This window comes from Equus quagga, chromosome 17 (assembly GCF_021613505.1).
Source record: "Equus quagga isolate Etosha38 chromosome 17, UCLA_HA_Equagga_1.0, whole genome shotgun sequence".
In the NCBI taxonomy this organism is placed as follows: Eukaryota; Metazoa; Chordata; class Mammalia; order Perissodactyla; family Equidae; genus Equus; species Equus quagga.
This window is the reverse complement of record NC_060283.1, coordinates 53,927,837-53,944,733: the sequence shown is the minus strand read 5'-3', so window position 1 is coordinate 53,944,733 and position 16,897 is coordinate 53,927,837. Positions and strand designations below refer to the sequence as shown.

The following is a 16,897-nucleotide window of genomic DNA, read 5'->3' as shown; positions in this document are numbered from 1 at the left end:
GAGACACTGTGAAGCAGGACACCCTCCCTCTTCCAGGCAAAATGCAGAATGGGTTCTCTGCGCACTTACCTTTCCCCTGGGCATCATCTTTATATTTAATTATTTTCAGCAATCATAAGCAATCAAGATCATTTCTAAGCACATTTACATATGAAAAAAAAATCACTGAGTGATGTTTGCCAGATGAAACACAGGACTCCCAAAGAAATTTAAATTTCAGACAAACAATAAATAATTTTTCAATGTAAGTATAACCTACAACTCTTGCATGATTTCTTTTTTTTCCCTCTAAGTCTGGCACCCCTCCCCCACCCCTATCCCCACCCCCGGCCAACCAGGCCTCAGTTTCTTCTCTTGTCAACGGACAGACAGGGGCTGAATGATCTGCCAGATCCCTTCCACCTATAACATTTCCTAAGTAAATTTAAATTCATTTCACTGTGATTAAAAAGAAGGTAGTGGAATCCAGTTGAACAATAAAAGTACTTTTTGTTCTTTAAACAACCAATACAGTGTTCCCAAATTAACCACTTCCTGATTTCCCTTCAAATTGACTGCCATATGAGGACACAGCCTAAGATTTTTGAGGCAAACGCATATGAGCGAGTAGATAAGTATGCGTAGTGCATTCCTTGTCACTTTAACTGTGAGGCTACATCTCTATTTATTCTGTAACAACTTCTCTTGGTGTCTACTATTCAATTTTATGTACATATATAGAGAATAAATGTCCATGGCTGATTTGGAACCATCTACTTTAAATCAAACTGCACAATACACAAATTAACTAGTTCTATCAGATGTTTGCCTTAGATTGTATTCAAATACTAATGGAAGAGACTTATCCTAGCATAGCTAGCAAACATGTAGGAAAATGTTTGTATTAACATTAAAGAAGTCTCAGGGTGTTTAGATGTGGGTTAACAACACTGCATCCTTAAGAAACGTTAAAAAGTCTATGGCAAGAAAAGTCTAACTTGGCAGGCAGAGCACAGCTAATTGTTCAGATGGCTGCCACTCATTGAAATACAATTCATAGCCTCCATATTAAACAGAAAGAAAGACTAGCACACATTCCCAAGCCCTCTTGCTTTTGCTTATCCGTTTCCTTGACCAGAGACTCTTCGTGATATTGCCTTCCTTTCTTTTGTGTTTGTCTTCCTCTCTGTCATGGTCATTGTAGCATAGACCCATTTCCATCCTGGGGCAGTGCTCAGCAGCAAAATATTGGCCTAAGCTTCCAGATGGAATGGCACAAGAGATTCTCATGGCAAATTTTCAAACTTAAAATAGAAGAATGTTGGGCTAGAAGTGACCTTGAAATATCATCTAAGCCATTCTCTCAGCTTCATAAAGAACATTTGTTTGCCGAGATTTTTGAGATTGGATTTAATATACTCCAAAAATTAAGATTCCATATCTATGTGCCACTGTTTTGGCATAAACATCCAATTATTCCTCCAATCTATTTAATTTATGTATCCTTCATATATAATCCCACTTTCTTCCGAAGAATGCTTACAAGAAAAGATGAGATCACAGATGTGTGCATGCATGACTATGTACACACACACACAAAACAATAAAAATAATAACTTTAGAACAAAAATAATGAAGAGGGAGGAGAGCTATGTGGGAAAAATACTGCTGAGTAGCTTTCTTTAGAAAATTCTGGACCAAAAAATCTTTTATGCCAAGTATTGCCACTCTGTGATTATTTTAAAGTGGGAATGGAAAGGAAGTCCAAAGGTAAGAAATCCCTTAATTTTATCAATCTCAACAAGAGTCATCTTAAAAGTATTGAATTCTTCCTAGGAAACTGTCAGCTGGCTGTCTGTGACTACATTTGCCGTGGAATTTGCAGGTCTGAAGCGCTAGCATTGTCAATGCTAAGGATGCCTCAAAGTTCTCATAAAAAAATACTTGGCTTCAGCAATAAGCATCCAGTTGTCTCAATTTAAAGATTTTTTTAAAAATTATTTCTGGTGACTATGTAGGGGATGTGTTTAAAAGACCCGATTATTTGGGACACGGCATCCTGGCTAGGGGGAAATTGCCCAAGGCTGCTCAATAGCTCTCGGAGAAGCATGTGGATCAGCCACCTTCGAGGAGGAGACAGGTGGGAGCCGAAACTGGAAGTGGTTATTTATGGAAAGACTTTGCCTAGAATAACCCAGAGTTGGAGAACTTCCCTTGAAAAAACAGAAAGTTTATAAACAAATGCATAGATCCTGCTTTAGAAAAGGAAATGAATGGTGAAAATAAGTCCCACTATTTGTTTTTATTTGTGCAAATTTCCATTAGCACAAAAATGTATCCTTTGGGACTAAACCCAAAGAATTTCAATAGTATAATTTATCAGTCCAAAACGAGTTCTACATAACAGGCCATTTACTCTCTAAATTTGCCTTGAACCGTAGAAATTTACTTCAATCAGCTTCTACCGGCAAGTGCTTGCTTTTCCTACCATAATTGTTACAGCTACTTCAGGGAACTTCTTTCATTAATGGTCCTTAGAAGCCAAGGTTGCTGCTGTCACATCCACTGCCTATTCCTGGGGTGACATATTCCCATGCCCTAATAAGAGCCCCAAATTAAATTATCTGGAAGCAGTTCTGCCGACTTGGATGCTACTGAAGCAAACATATTTTGCATTATCTTGACTGGACATAAGAAATATCTTGATTTTGAAAAACTGAACTAAATAGCAATGTGCAAAATCGGAGGCTTATACATCTTTCATGAAGAAAGACCTTAACAGAGTTGGAAATTGGACTTCCAGCTAAATTTCCCTCATAGACATAAGGTAACAACTCTAGATAGGGAGGATTGGGTCTAGTTATGGAATCTTAGAACTGGAAAAGCAATCCTCATGTTGCATTATCCAGAAGAGTTATTGAATAACACGAAAAAATAAGTTGCAATTTTACTACATTTCAACTATGTCCTTTTCTTTGATCAGTCAAGAGTTGATTTTTCTATTTCTTGGTCTTACACACTAATAAAAGAATTATGTTCATGAATTGTTTTGATCGCTTATTCTGAATAGCCAAAAGAAAGACTTACTGTGCAGCCAGGCTGCTTGGGGATAGTGACTGTCCATCTTCCTCACTCCACACATGTGTTGTATTATCAGAGCCACCTAAAGTAACAACATTTACATAGATGAATATTTAACATGTTTGATTAAAGGATTTACTTTTCTTAGCAAAAATAATTTCAGGTCAAATTAATGGGGAGAAAATGAAAAAGATACCTATGCTTTTTTTGTTGGAAGCATTTAAGGTATTTATAGGAAGTAAAAGCCAATCTTGATGGTCAAGCACACGCATTCCTAACAAATTCTTTCTCTGTGCATAAAACCATTACATTATTTTATCCTAAGACCTCATATGCATGGATGACTCCTGAATATTATGATGCAGATTGACTACCACATGGCGTGGTAATCAGATGAAGCCAATTTCAGTCTGATGGGTCACTGCACTTTTTTCGTTGCCTTCAGTTGTCTAGAATGCAGCCTTAAGAAACATCTGCCATCACTAATCTATATTTTCCATCGTTCAAAAAGCAGCCACTGATTTCAACTGAATGCAGCTGTGAATGCAAATTGGCTAATGTTGAAAGAACTGTTCTCAGTTGTCTCAAATAATACGAAAGTTTGAAGTGTGGAAAGCAATCTCTAAGTTGGGTCTAATGGAAACCATATGTGAAGCTCTAATTCAACACCAAGAATTGCCCCGAGAAGTTAAATACATGGCTGATTCAGTTTGCCACATAACGTTATAGTATTAAAGAGTTAGTGTGCAAAAGCATTCACATGAAAATACTTTAAAAGGCTACTGTATAAATAAAAACATCTTAAGTTCAATGCTTTCATTCAGCCTCTCTGGGGAAATGGTATCACTTATTTCAGTCTTCTCTCAAACACGACTTATTCCATATAAATAATCCAATATGTTTCGGCGCTGTCATTTTTAACATTGGCCTAATCGCTTCCAATAGGATATTTTATTACCAGCTTTAATAAGTCTCTCACTGTCTCCAGTTAGCGCATCCCAAAGCCTTCTAAAAAGGTCTTAGTGAAAAACTATGCAGTAATCCATACTTTTCTGGTGCTGATCATTTAGTTTATTTAAATTAGCGTGTGTGTAAAAAAGACTATCACAGAATTAAAGACCCCCTTGTCTACATCTGTATCAGTCATGTTTGAATAATGTTTGCACTGTCCCTGGTAACAGGCAGAGCAGCCTTTTGTTTTCCTGTTCAGCAGAGAGATTTCCTGTGTTCCACTCAACGTGCAGCTGAATATTGCCCTAACGATAGCAATGGATCGGTGAGTTAAAGGACCAAGAATGAAGATACCCAGAATAAATAAACCTGATTAATAATGATAATATCTATTATTGTTGGCATTCATATATAGAATAATCAAGGACAGAATTTTGTTGAGAGTATGTTTATACTTTTGCGATGTAAAAGGACATAAAACCATTTTTCCAGGATTAAATCTTGCTCACTTTGAACTCCTATGTGATGCTGAGCAAGTTCATCGGCATTTGTATGCTTTGTGGTTATGAGTTTGTCTTCCTCATCAAGCTATTAAAATGAGTAACTGATAGAAATTAACTTTGTGCATATCAGTGATAGACTTGAGCCTGATGTTAAGTAGGGACTGTCTCTGTGGCCAGTTTTCCTCCCGGACCATAAAGTATCTTGGAAGAAATACTGTACCACATAAGCTTTAGTGAAGTAGAAAACATTGCAGACCTTTAAAAAGTGAGATTTTCCTTCTTTTAATTTGTAGAATTAGTCATATTTAAAAACAGTGCCCATAAATATAGAGAGAAATCTAGTGCACAGATAACCTCTTTTCATCAGCAAGGATGGCTTTCTATTTAAAGATGTAATTTCATATAATTTACTACTTTGCAAAACAGCAAACTTTAATGAGTCACAAAGGTAATCTTGGCTCTCAAAACTCAGTGTTTATAACTGGAAATGCTAAATACGAGACTGTGAAGCCGGGGTCCTCGCTGAGGCAGAGCTGAGAATCAGATGCCTTGAAACGGAAAGTTAGGAGATAAGCTTCTTCCCTAGTGTTCATTAGCATCTGCATATTTTCAAGGTGACTGGGGAGGCTCCTGAAGAAATCTTGAAGTGTGTTCATAATCGAGGTTGAATCAGAAATAAACATGGGGTCGAGAAAGTTTGCAGAAATCAGAGTGTGGAGAGGAATGGGGGATGGCTGTGGGAAAATGTACCATGTGGGAAGGAATCTGGCACCAGGAGTCAAACTCCACCAGCGGCTGAAAGCAGAGCTGTTCTGAGGGTCGCTGATGGCAGGTACTCGGTGAGATATCCTGGAAACAGGTGTGCATACGTCCCAGAGAGTAAATACAAGTGAGGCCATCTAACAAAGAGCTCAAGGGACCTGGCTTTGGGCATAGACAGACCCAGGTTCTAATCTCGGTTTGGCCACTTGCTGGATGTATAACAGGCAAAGTGCCCAGTATCCTTATGCCTCAGTTTCGTTGTCTGTAAAATGGGATAATAGCTATATCTCATAGGGTTGTTTGGAGGATAAAAGGGATTGAAGATAATAAAGCACTTATCATTGACAAAAAAATATGATCTTTTTATTTTCCTCCTTTGAAAGAGTAGTGTGGGACCTTCAAAGCTCTGTGAACCTTGTTACACAGTAGAGAGGGCCCAAGCAACCCTGCTATGAGCTGTCACCCCACTCCAGTTGAAGCGAGTACAAAGCCAAGGGAGAAAATATCTTCGCTTCACAAATGCTACTGGATGTCAGGAAGACTAAGCATGGGGTGGCCTGGGTAAGGTGACAGGAGTCTGTATTGGGGGCTAGAGACCCCCGCACTGCGGAACTAGGGTCACGGGTTCAGCCTTCAACGACAAGTCTGAGTTACCTGAAGGATTCCCAGAAATAGCTGGAAGGATTTTTCAAAAGCCATGACATTTCTGCTCAAGCAGGTAGGGACTGGGGATTCATTAATTTTTTGAATTGACGTTAATACTATCGCATTGCTATCCTCAGACGCATGAAGTCACAAATGTAGGAAATTAGAAAACAAACCAATTTAAGCACATAAAATTTCACAAATAAAAGCACATTTCCTTAATGTATTTCCTTGTTATCTTGACCATGCAATGAGATGTTTGAATACACGCTGAAATCATTAGCATATTCATAGACACGAGACATGGCCATTATTAAACATTGAAAACTGAGTTATATTGTTCACCAGGAAAAGTATTTTGCAACCTCAGTTAACAAGAAGTGCTGCTTACTACTCAGGCTTCTAAGGCACTGATGAGCTTTGGTCCCTTGTAAAAAAATTTTAACTTTATCCCTTTATAAAGTAATTATAAGGTGCGAGTCTGAAGATGAAAAGGAAAAGAATGGTGAGGAAAAATTGAAGTGCTCGCGGGGCTGGCCCCGTGGCCGAGTGGTTAAGTTCGCGCGCTCCGCTGCAGGCGGCCCAGTGTTTCGTTAGTTCGAATCCTGGGCGCGGACATGGCACTGCTCATCAGACCACGCTGAGGCAGCGTCCCACATGCCACAACTAAAAGAACCCACAACGAAGAATACACAACTATGTACCGGGGGGGCTTTGCGGAGAAAAAGGAAAAAATAAAATCTTTAAAAAAAAAAAAAAAAAATTGAAGTGCTCGAGTCTTTAAAATGCAAATACAAAAAAAATAATACGGAGGAAATAATTAGTGTTCGTTAGTGCACCGTCTGGCTTTCTGGCCTGGCTTTTTTCTAAAGAGTAACCCATTTTTTCCCCTAATGTTTGTCAAGACCACTGAATTTAACAACAATCAGTCTTGCAAGCTGGTCATTAATTCTGTAATTGTAGATATAAAAAATGCTCTAGACTAATAGAAGTTGGTATCCAAGAGTTTGTTAGACGCTCCAGTGAGAATTCTTCAAAGCTTTCCAAACCTTCTTTACATATGAAAACTAATAGTTTCAGATCTTATAATGAACAATCAGCTTGTGACCTCAAGCGCTCAGGACACTTACTTGTGATCCAAAGGTAAAGTCTACATATTTAAAAGCTGAGAAGCTCAGTTGAAAAAACCTAATTCTAAACTCATTGAGGAGGGGTAAATGCTAACCAAACATTTTACATGGGAAATAGAGATTTATTCCTTACAGCCCTAAATCTTTGTCTGTATGTGTCTGTGTGCATATGTCTGTGTATTTCCGTGTGTGTGCTATATACTGTTGTTCTATATCTGCAAAGGTGACATCTTCTGACTCACTAGCAACACGCTATAGCCTGTCTTACTGGGAGTGACGGTAGATTTATACCCATCTCTTCACGCTCTGATGTCCATCATGCATTTTCTTTTTTTTTTTTTAAAGATTTTATTTTTCCTTTTTCTCCCCAAAAGGTACATAGTGTACATATATTTTAGTTGTGGGTCCTTCTAGTTGTGGTACGTGGGACGCCACCTCAGCATGGCCTGATGGGCGTTGCCATGTCCCCACCCAGGATCCAAACCGGCGAAATCCTGGGCCCTCGAAGCAAACTCAACCACTGGGCCACAGGGCCAGCCCCATTGTGCATTTTCAAGCTGATTAGTTGAGGGATATATTTTTACCAATAAAAGATACATCCTGATTAAAAAGCCAAAATTTGGAAATGAGGGCACAAATACTGCAATTCATTGTAGGCCTTTCTTCCCACAAGTAGCGGTAGAAATCTGTTTGTTGAGGCTTACTCTTTGATATTTATTTTCCATACCAAGTATAAACAGTTTTACAAGCTAAGAGAGATCATTTTCACCTAAATAAAAATCCTAGAAAGTTGCAGCCTGTTTTCAACCATTTCTTCCTTTCTCCACACTTTGATTGGCTAGAGGCCCTGATTTAGTCGTAACATATATCTAAGAATAATGTCACCCTAAGAATAATATCATCCATGAATGATTACTTCAGTCACACTCTGTTTTATCTTTCTAGCGGGCTTTGCAACACAGAATTGAATGCAATAAGATGGAAATATAATACCTTGAGCTGAGGAGTCCAGAGTATACAGCAGATGTTTAACAGATTTATGGAGAGTTCTGAAACCTTCGTTAGTTGTGACACGTGGATAAACCTTCTGCGCCACCAGCAGCGCACTAACGAGTAGAAAAACAATTAAACCAGATTGCACTTCAAGGTTTGCAGACAGAAATGAAAGGTCATTCAAGGAGAAAATGGCTACAGTATAGAAAATCATTCTTACAACATAAAAGACAAGATGCTGCTTTTGTCATTTAATGACTTGTTTGTCTGTTCATGCACAAAATCCCAACAAAATTTTCTTGAACCAGACGGAGCACTGCACATTTGCAGGATTCTAAAGCCTTGGGACTCGAAGCCGTTAAAGTAAGGTAGTACCATTCATATCAGCCGTTTCTGTTAACACTTAAAAATAAGTGGTAAGGAACAGCAACTTCCAATGAAATGACACCTCCTGTTTTTTTAATTAATTAAAGTTAGATTAATTTAAATCTAAATCAAAGTAATTAAATTAAATTAATTATACTAATTTGAATTCGATTTATTTAATTAATTTAAAATTAATTAAAATTAGAAATTATTCTCATTAAAAATCAAGCCCAGATAAAAGACCTAATTGCAGGAATAATTATTATTTAAGCATTTGGTAAATATTTATTTTTTGCTAAACAAAATAGTAATATTTTTGGGAAAAAAATGGAGCTTGTCCTAACTAAAGAAGGCATTTTATCTTCTAAGTGACCCCTAGGCACTACTCCAGGGGTAGCCCAAAATTAATATCCAGACTCACTGGCACTGTCTTCGTAGGCTTTTTCTGTTCCTAATAAGATGGGCAGCCTGCACAGGGCTGGATGGTCAGCAAATTCACTTACGCTTGAGTTCATTCCATATTTCCAAAAAGCAATTGGTAACTTAAGAAACGGCTTGTTCATCCACTTATTGTCATTAGTACATTAGAAAAAATATTGGCATTATGCAAGTATGTCTATATTTCACAAATACTGTGATTTATACCAATAATCTTTAATTTACATGAGTAGTGACTAGAACAAAGGCTTTGTTAACAATTTGTCACTGTGAAGTTAAATGTGGTACAAAGTAGCTAATAGTTTTGCCCTGTGTATCGTAATTAACTGAAGGCTCGCTCCAGAGATAGATGCAATATGTGCATATGCTTTCATGGTACTCTACAATATTTTTGGAATTTTTAATGTTTAGATCAAGATCATTTTAATTTTAGCTTCCTAGCTATGAATGGCAGCTATATTTAGAGAGCTAAATTTTGTGTGTCCTTTAGTTTCTAGTATAATATTAGGATATATAAAGAGATATGTGTATGCATATGTAGACATACATAAATATATGTATGCATATATATATATAATTTTATTTAGTTTTCCAGTAATTCCATAAAGTCAATTTTTTTTTGAAGATTTTATTTTTCCTTTTTCTCCCAAAGCCCCCGGTACATAGTTGTGTATTTTAGTTGTGGGTCCTTCTAGTTGTGGCATGTGGGACGCTGAGCAGTGGCCCGATGAGCAGTGTCGTGTCCGCGCCCAGGATCTGAACCGGTGAAACCCTGGGCCACCCAAGTGGAGTGCGTGAACCCAACCCTTCAGCCACAGGGCCAACCCCATAAAGTCAATTTTATTTGCCCTGTTTTGCACATGGGAAAACTACAGTTCAAAAAGTTAAACAACTTACATGAAGTTATCCAGTTAGTAACCAGTAGAGCTGGTTCTATCTAGTTTTGAAGTTTATATTCTTTCTACGCTATGTCTTGCCTTCGCACAGAAACCTTGCGCCCCACCCCCCCCAACATGGAGCTGGGAGGAGGACCGCAGGACACTTCTGCCCAGAGCCCGCAGGCACCGTTGACTTGTTACCCCAGCTGTGTGCTGACCTTAGAGACTTGCCTATATTTTTTTGCCTCTGCTCTGTATATAAAACAGTCAAACCCCAGGTGTTTTTATGTTTGCCCTAGGAATCTCCTGGTTCTCAGATTTGGGGTTGCTTCTGAACCCTGGTGACCCTGGAGACCAGCTAACATTCTCAGATCGTAGGTCTCTGCCCGTCTTCCCCCAACTTGATCCTCTGCCTAACTCACCAGATCTGTTGTCCCAAAGAAACGCCTTCAGAGACTGAACACTTGGCAATCTCATTGAAACTGTCAGCATTATCGTATTAATATCTTTAATAAAACGTCAAGAGATTTAATTCATCTTTTTCTAACAAAACCTAACTCAAAAATAATGACACCTGGCCCCCATCCTCTCTGAAATCTTTTGAATCATTGATCAAAATAGTCTTTTTACTCTAGAGATTTTTTTTCTGTTCTTCATCGTAGAAAAATGAAATTTATCTGAAACAAGTCGCCTTATAAGTAAAGATATAAAAAGAGTTTTCATGATTCGTCTTCTTCCTCATAAATAGTAAAAATCATGTATATTTTTACATATGTCCTGCTGGACTCTTTGAGATTGCTCATTTTTGCTAATTTCTGTCACAACCTTAACATTCTACGTTCTGATTTGGTGACTGGATTATATAATAACTCATAATGTGAAAAAAAAGTTGCTGAAGGAAATGACAAAAGTTTTTATGGGATTTATTTGTCCCTATTACTTGATCAACAAAGAGTAATGAGTCCATAATTTGGTGATAAAATATAGTCCTTTGTGAGAAAATTATGGCTTTTAATGGTACTGCAGTTTAATAACAATAGTAAAAATGATTTAACTTTAAAAAGTGGTTTATGAGGGCTCTCCAACAGAAATATAACCCAGGCAACATAATTTTTAATTTTCTAGTAGTCACCTTAAAAAAGTTAAAAGAAATAGATGACATTAATTTTAATATATTTTATTTAACCCAATACATCCAAAATATTATCATTTCAACATCTAATTAACATAAAAATTATTAATGAAGTATTTTAAGTCTTCAAAATTCACCATGTATTTTACACTTATTGGGCATCTCAATTCAGATGCTGAATTTTCACTGAAAATACTTACTCTATATTTAGATTTTATTACATTTGCAGGTGAAAAGTCAGTTCACAAACCCACATTGTTCCAAAATACTAACAGGTTTACCATTAACTGAATCAAGTATCAGTGTTTAAAATTTAAATTGATTAAAGTTAAATAAAGTTAAAATTTCAGTTCCTTCATCCAAAGCCACATGTGATTAAAGGCCATCATATTTGAAGAACAAGTCCATAAATTAGCAATAAAAAATTAAATAAAAGTTGACCATTTAAAACAAGATTTGTTCAGATTAAAGTCAAGTGTGATTTGCTGTAAAATAATCTGGAGCTTTTTCTGTTAGCTATTTCTTTTTTCTCCGTCATTATCATGTAGACTGGTTTACAAAATTTGCAATCATTACCTGACAGCATGTTTTATGGCATAATGCTATAAAACACAATAATTTTATTTTAAATTTTAAGAGAATTATTATACTGCAGTGTAATATCTTTCCTATGACATTTACTCCACTAAAATAATGCCTGAAGTATTTTATTTATTTATTTATTTTTGACCCTAAAGTGTTTTTTGGAACTTCTATCTTCTACTGAATATTATTTTGTGGAACTTTGAGCTTTATCTGTTGTTTTTTCACCAAATTTCATTGAGGAATAATCCACATACAATATGATGCAACTATTTGAGGTGATAATTCAATGAGTTTTGACAAATGTGTATACTCACATAACCACCAAGCTAATAAGATACAGAGCCTGTCGATAACCCCAAAAGTTGCTCATGCTCCCAATCGTTGTCCCAGGACCCACCACTCTGATTTCTAACACTATAAATAAATTTTGTCAATTCGAGAATTCCGTACAATTGAAATAATACAATACCTACATATCCAGTATGTGTTCTATTTTTTTGTCTGGACGCTTTTGTGAGCATAATATTCATAAGATTTATTCACATTGTTGTGTGATTCACTAACCTATTTTTCTTGTTGCATAGAATTCCAATGTATGAGTAAACTATAATTTTTTTGCCATTCTGTTTATGGATATTTGTCTTTCCCCCAATTTTTAGCTATTGTGAATAAATCTGCTGTAAACATTAGCATACAAGCCTTCATGTGGCCATGTTTTCACATTCTTGGGTAAATATCCAAGAGTAGAATGTTATGTCATATGGATCTACTGTTAACTTCATTAGAAGTTGTCACACTGTTTTCCTAAACAGTTGTATCATTTCACACTCTAACTTGCAATCTAAGAAAGTTCCATTTGCTCTGCATTCTAGCCAACAGTTGGTGTTATCCATCTTAGACAATTTTACCCATTCTGGTGAGTGTGTAGTGATATTTATTGTGGTCTGAATATTATTTTGACTCTTTTTATGGCTAAACTATACAATTCAAATGATATCCCTTCTCCTTGAATTGATTTACATGTTTGCTTTCTAAGACAGAATAAAAATAGAAGGAAGAGGATCAAGTGTCAAAATTCTGGGTGAGCGAAAATTTCCCTAAGTGCTAAAATGAAGACCACTCTAGAGAATCAACTTCCTAGCGTCTTGCTCCTTCTGCGATTTAGCTATGCCGTGCTGCTGTGGAAAGAGCACAGGACTCGGATTCGGATTCCTTGAGTTCCGGTCCTGCCTTTGCCCCTCACTAGCTGTAGAATTTTGGGGAAATCATTTGACTTCCATGAGGGCTTGTTTCCTCCCCTATAAGATGGGGATATCTGCGGTCTCAATCTCAAGCACTGTTGTGAGAATCAAATGAGACTAAAGTACCAACACAAGGGCTTATTACAAGGTATTTGAACAAACGTAAGCTCTTGGAAGCTTTCCACAGAAGAGGAGAATGCTCACTTCTGGTGTTCAGACTTTACAGATGGAACACATGATGCTCTTAATGACGTATTAGAGAGGCAGTCAGGATTCCAGAGTTAGAAAACCCAGGTTCCAACCCTCCTAGCTGCATGATCATCAAATATTTAATTTTTATGACCTTCTGTTTCCTCATTTATAAGTAAATAATAGCTTAGTTGTAGGATTTAATGTGACATATTTAAAGGGCCCAGTAAAGTGTCTGGTATGTAATAGGCACTCAGTAATTGAGAGTTGCTGATGTAGTTGTTGTTTTTAATGCACATTTCCAAATTAGCTAGACAGGACAGTCAAAACCTAAATTAGAAGTCCATTAAACTCTAAATGCTGGCCATACTCTGATCTCTTTTATGAGGAAAGCAACCTTTAAAGGGATTTCCTCTGCAAAAACTTTCAAATCTTTGTGTCATGTATGCCAAATAAAACCAACTCAATATTCAAGCTTAGAAAGACCATTTAAGGCCGACTGCATGTGAGGTAGGCCAATCCTCTCCCTTGAAGTGGTTTGGTTCAAAACTGTAACCACTAGGGTTGTTTTCTATTGGATAGTATCAACAAAACCCAGTGAGGTGGTTTATTCTCGGGCAGTTTAAAAATGCTAGATGGCCAGAGCTCTGGTTGTCCTGAAACGAGCCTGAGTCAATGTTCCAGTCTACCGTAGACCCTGCCATCCGCCTCTTTCTCAGAAGCTCTGGGATGCCAACTGGCAATGCAGGTGGTATATACAGTTAAGACGAATGTTTCTCCTCACTTCCTAAAGTACACTCCAATACCTCTGATGACCACAGTGTGTTTCTTCTTTGTTTAATTAATACCCTAACCTTTGTTGTTAAAATCCACAAGGAGGCCCTAAAGGATTATTTGCTCTGTGTTTAAATTACTACCTACCAGTGATTCTCACAGGTAACACTAAAAAGAAAAAAAGACTTCTTTGTGAATCCTAATGTCTCACTTAATTCTTACATTTTCTTACCTGTTTGCATTTCGAAGCACATCAAATAAATTGCTTAGTGTCGTGTCATTCCGGAACACATTTGGAAAACTCGAGAGAAGCTGCCACACGGCTGTCTGCTCCTGCACTTGTGTGAAGAAGGACAGCACCTTCACCGTTTCCTGAAACACCGTGTGCTGGTTGCTGGGGCCACTGGATATCTTAAAAAATAAAACCAGACACAGGGCAAAACGAGACTTCGACGTTTGTAATCACATGGCTTACTGTCTTTGAAATCATTAAAAATCTAGATTTCCACATAAATAATTCTTTCAGATTTGCATTCAGTTTGAAGTCATCTTTTACTTGGAAAGACTATAATCATCTCTAACGTTCTTAAACATAATTGGATTTTCTCCTATACCTCTAGAAATTGGCATATTTAAGGTTTGGTTAACAGGGCTATATTTATGCAAAATATTTTAAACAGTATTTTTGGAAACTAAAATTAATTTCTTAAAATAAAATTAGTTTCTGAGTAATATTTTTGTTTTTCCCTAGGATCTGGTTTAGAAGCCAGAGACATATTTCTCTATATCCATTAGTAGACCTTATATTATTCATTATTTGGGTAAAGAATCCTTAAAACTAATAAACGTATTATATCATATTACATTATATTATATATTATATTATGTATACACTAATATTATATATTTTTATATATATATAAATGTTTACTATTGCAATTATGCATACTTGGTGGAATAAAATATTTCCAAAGTTCTTGCAGTACCAGGAAATTTAGTTCTAATAAATGACTTCTAGTGAGTGAGCCTATGTAATAATCATGTCTTATACTGTAAGCAAACAAAAAACAAAAACCGTGACTTTTGCTCTTGCTCTGGATCAAAGGACCAAGATAATACTCTCAGAAGTAAGGTATTTTCCTCATTATATTCCCACCCGAAGCAATTTTCTTAATAAGCTCATTCATACTGGAAAAGCCAGGCTTTTGTTCTGTCTTAATTCAAGGCCTTTCACGCTGAGAATGTGATTTTGAACAATGTATTCTTTTTTTTCTTTTTAAGATTGGCACCTGGGCTAACAACTGTTGCCAATCTTCCTTTCTCTTTTTTTTTCTGCTTTAACTCCCCTAACGACCCCGCCCCCCCCCCCCCCCCCCCCCCCCCGCCCCGGTACATAGTTGTATATCTTAGTTGCAGGTCCTTCTAGTTGTGGGATGTGGGACGCCGCCTCAACGTGGCCTGACGAGCGGTGCCATGTCCGCGCCCAGGATCCGAACCCTGGGCCACTGCAGCGGAGCGCGCGAACTTAACTACTCGGCCAAGGACCCAGCCCCTGAACAATATATTCTTAACCACACGTTCTACCCTACATGAAGGCTGAATTTGTTAGGAAACGATTTTAAGTGCTCTCCACTGGAGTGAGGTTATTCTAACAACGTCTGTAATCTAGTTCATTTGGAAAGCTCAGATTACTAAAGGGCAATTTAAGCATTCTGTCCTTATTACAATTACTTACAATAAAATTCAGCGATTCAAGGGGGAAATATTAGAAGTGGACATGCTGCATTTATTCCTGTTTATAAAATTTCAAGAGGATTCTGAATATTCTCCTGATTTTTCATTGTATATGGGGTTTTGTTAAACGTAGATTATAAATGTCTTATTTTCACATCATAGTTTAAGACTAGCATATAGAAATGGCCATTAGTACTCCAGAGTTTAAAGTTCTTGCTTCTAATGTATAATATTTTGGGGAGAGGGATATATTGTTTTGTCAAAAATCAGCTTTTCAATTGGGGTTTGATGTTAGTGAGAAAAATTTAAAAGATTACCCATTATTCTAACTTCTGAAAGTCGTATGGCTCCTATAGTTTAATTATTATTATTTTTTATTTTTTATTTTTTTGGAGGAAGATTAGCCCCGAGCTAGCATCTGCTGCCAATCCTCCTCTTTTTGCTGAGGAAGACTGGCCCTAAGCTAATATCCATGCCCATCTTCCTCCACTTTATACGTGGGATGCCTGCCACAGCATGGCTTGCCAAGCAGTGCCATGTCCATACCAGGGATCTGAACCAGCAAACCCCAGGCTGCCGAAGCGGAACGTGTGAACTTAACCGCTGCACCACTGGACCGGCCCTATACAGTTTAATTATTAAACATACATTACATCCTGAGTAATCTCACTTAAATATCTCAGAGAAAATAGTCAATCTTCATTCACCATAGAGCAAAGCCATATTTCATCTACAAAGACTTGTCTCCATTAAGCATAATGCAATATTTTTGGTTCAGCATTGAAATCACTTCAATCCTGCCCAAATGGGAAGCAGACATTACTTAGAATCAGACATTGTGTGCAAATAGCTGTGTGAGGAATCCATATCAAAGGGGAGCAAACATTCCAGTCAGCATTTCCCGCTCATGTGGGCTGCAGGCTTGCTCTTTGACTCATGTTGAGTCACTTTGTGCACACAAGAACGGAAACAATACGTTTGCTTCCATTGTGTATGAGATCTTGATCATATTCAAATATTTACACTCACCTGCAAGAACTGGTTTGTTAGTTCTTGGAAAGAAGACTCTAAAAGGGTCATGTTGGACAGGCAAAATTTGTTAAAAACATTTTTCCCTAGAGTGGTCCAAGAGGAGGTAGAATGAGCAATGTATCCTGGATAGCTCGCACACAGTCCTCTTCGTATATCTTCTGAAGTTGAATTTTGCTTTAACAGCTAAAAATGCATGTGAGAGGAGTGAGATAACAAAGTTAGTCAGCATAGATATTAAAGTATTCCAGTTTTCAAGAAAACTGACCTGTCTTCACAATAGCCACTTTAAGGTCCTGCACTATAGCAACTATTAAAATGACACTAAGATACATTGGGTTTACCCAGGAAAAGTCACAGAGAGAAGGTGTGATTGTGGTAATTCCTGTCATTCTTATGATTTAAATGATTTTCATATGGTTTCGCTGAACTCATTCCCTATCTCTGAGCAGAAAACCTAAAAATTTTAATTTTTCCTGGACATTTA

General features: G+C 37.2%; 1 protein-coding gene across 1 annotated transcript in view; it reads right to left on the bottom strand.

The window, feature by feature from the left end:
* Positions 1 to 16,897, bottom strand: part of ABCA12 (ATP binding cassette subfamily A member 12) — a 161,542-nt gene that overhangs the window by 80,932 nt on the left and 63,713 nt on the right. Inside the window, exons 6-9 of the mRNA XM_046643712.1 lie at positions 16,411 to 16,596; positions 13,880 to 14,058; positions 8,045 to 8,157; positions 3,067 to 3,142 (exon numbers count right to left, since the gene is read on the bottom strand). Of these exons, the coding sequence (XP_046499668.1) occupies positions 3,067 to 3,142; positions 8,045 to 8,157; positions 13,880 to 14,058; positions 16,411 to 16,596 (554 nt within the window). The remainder of the gene's footprint in view (positions 1 to 3,066; positions 3,143 to 8,044; positions 8,158 to 13,879; positions 14,059 to 16,410; positions 16,597 to 16,897) is intronic.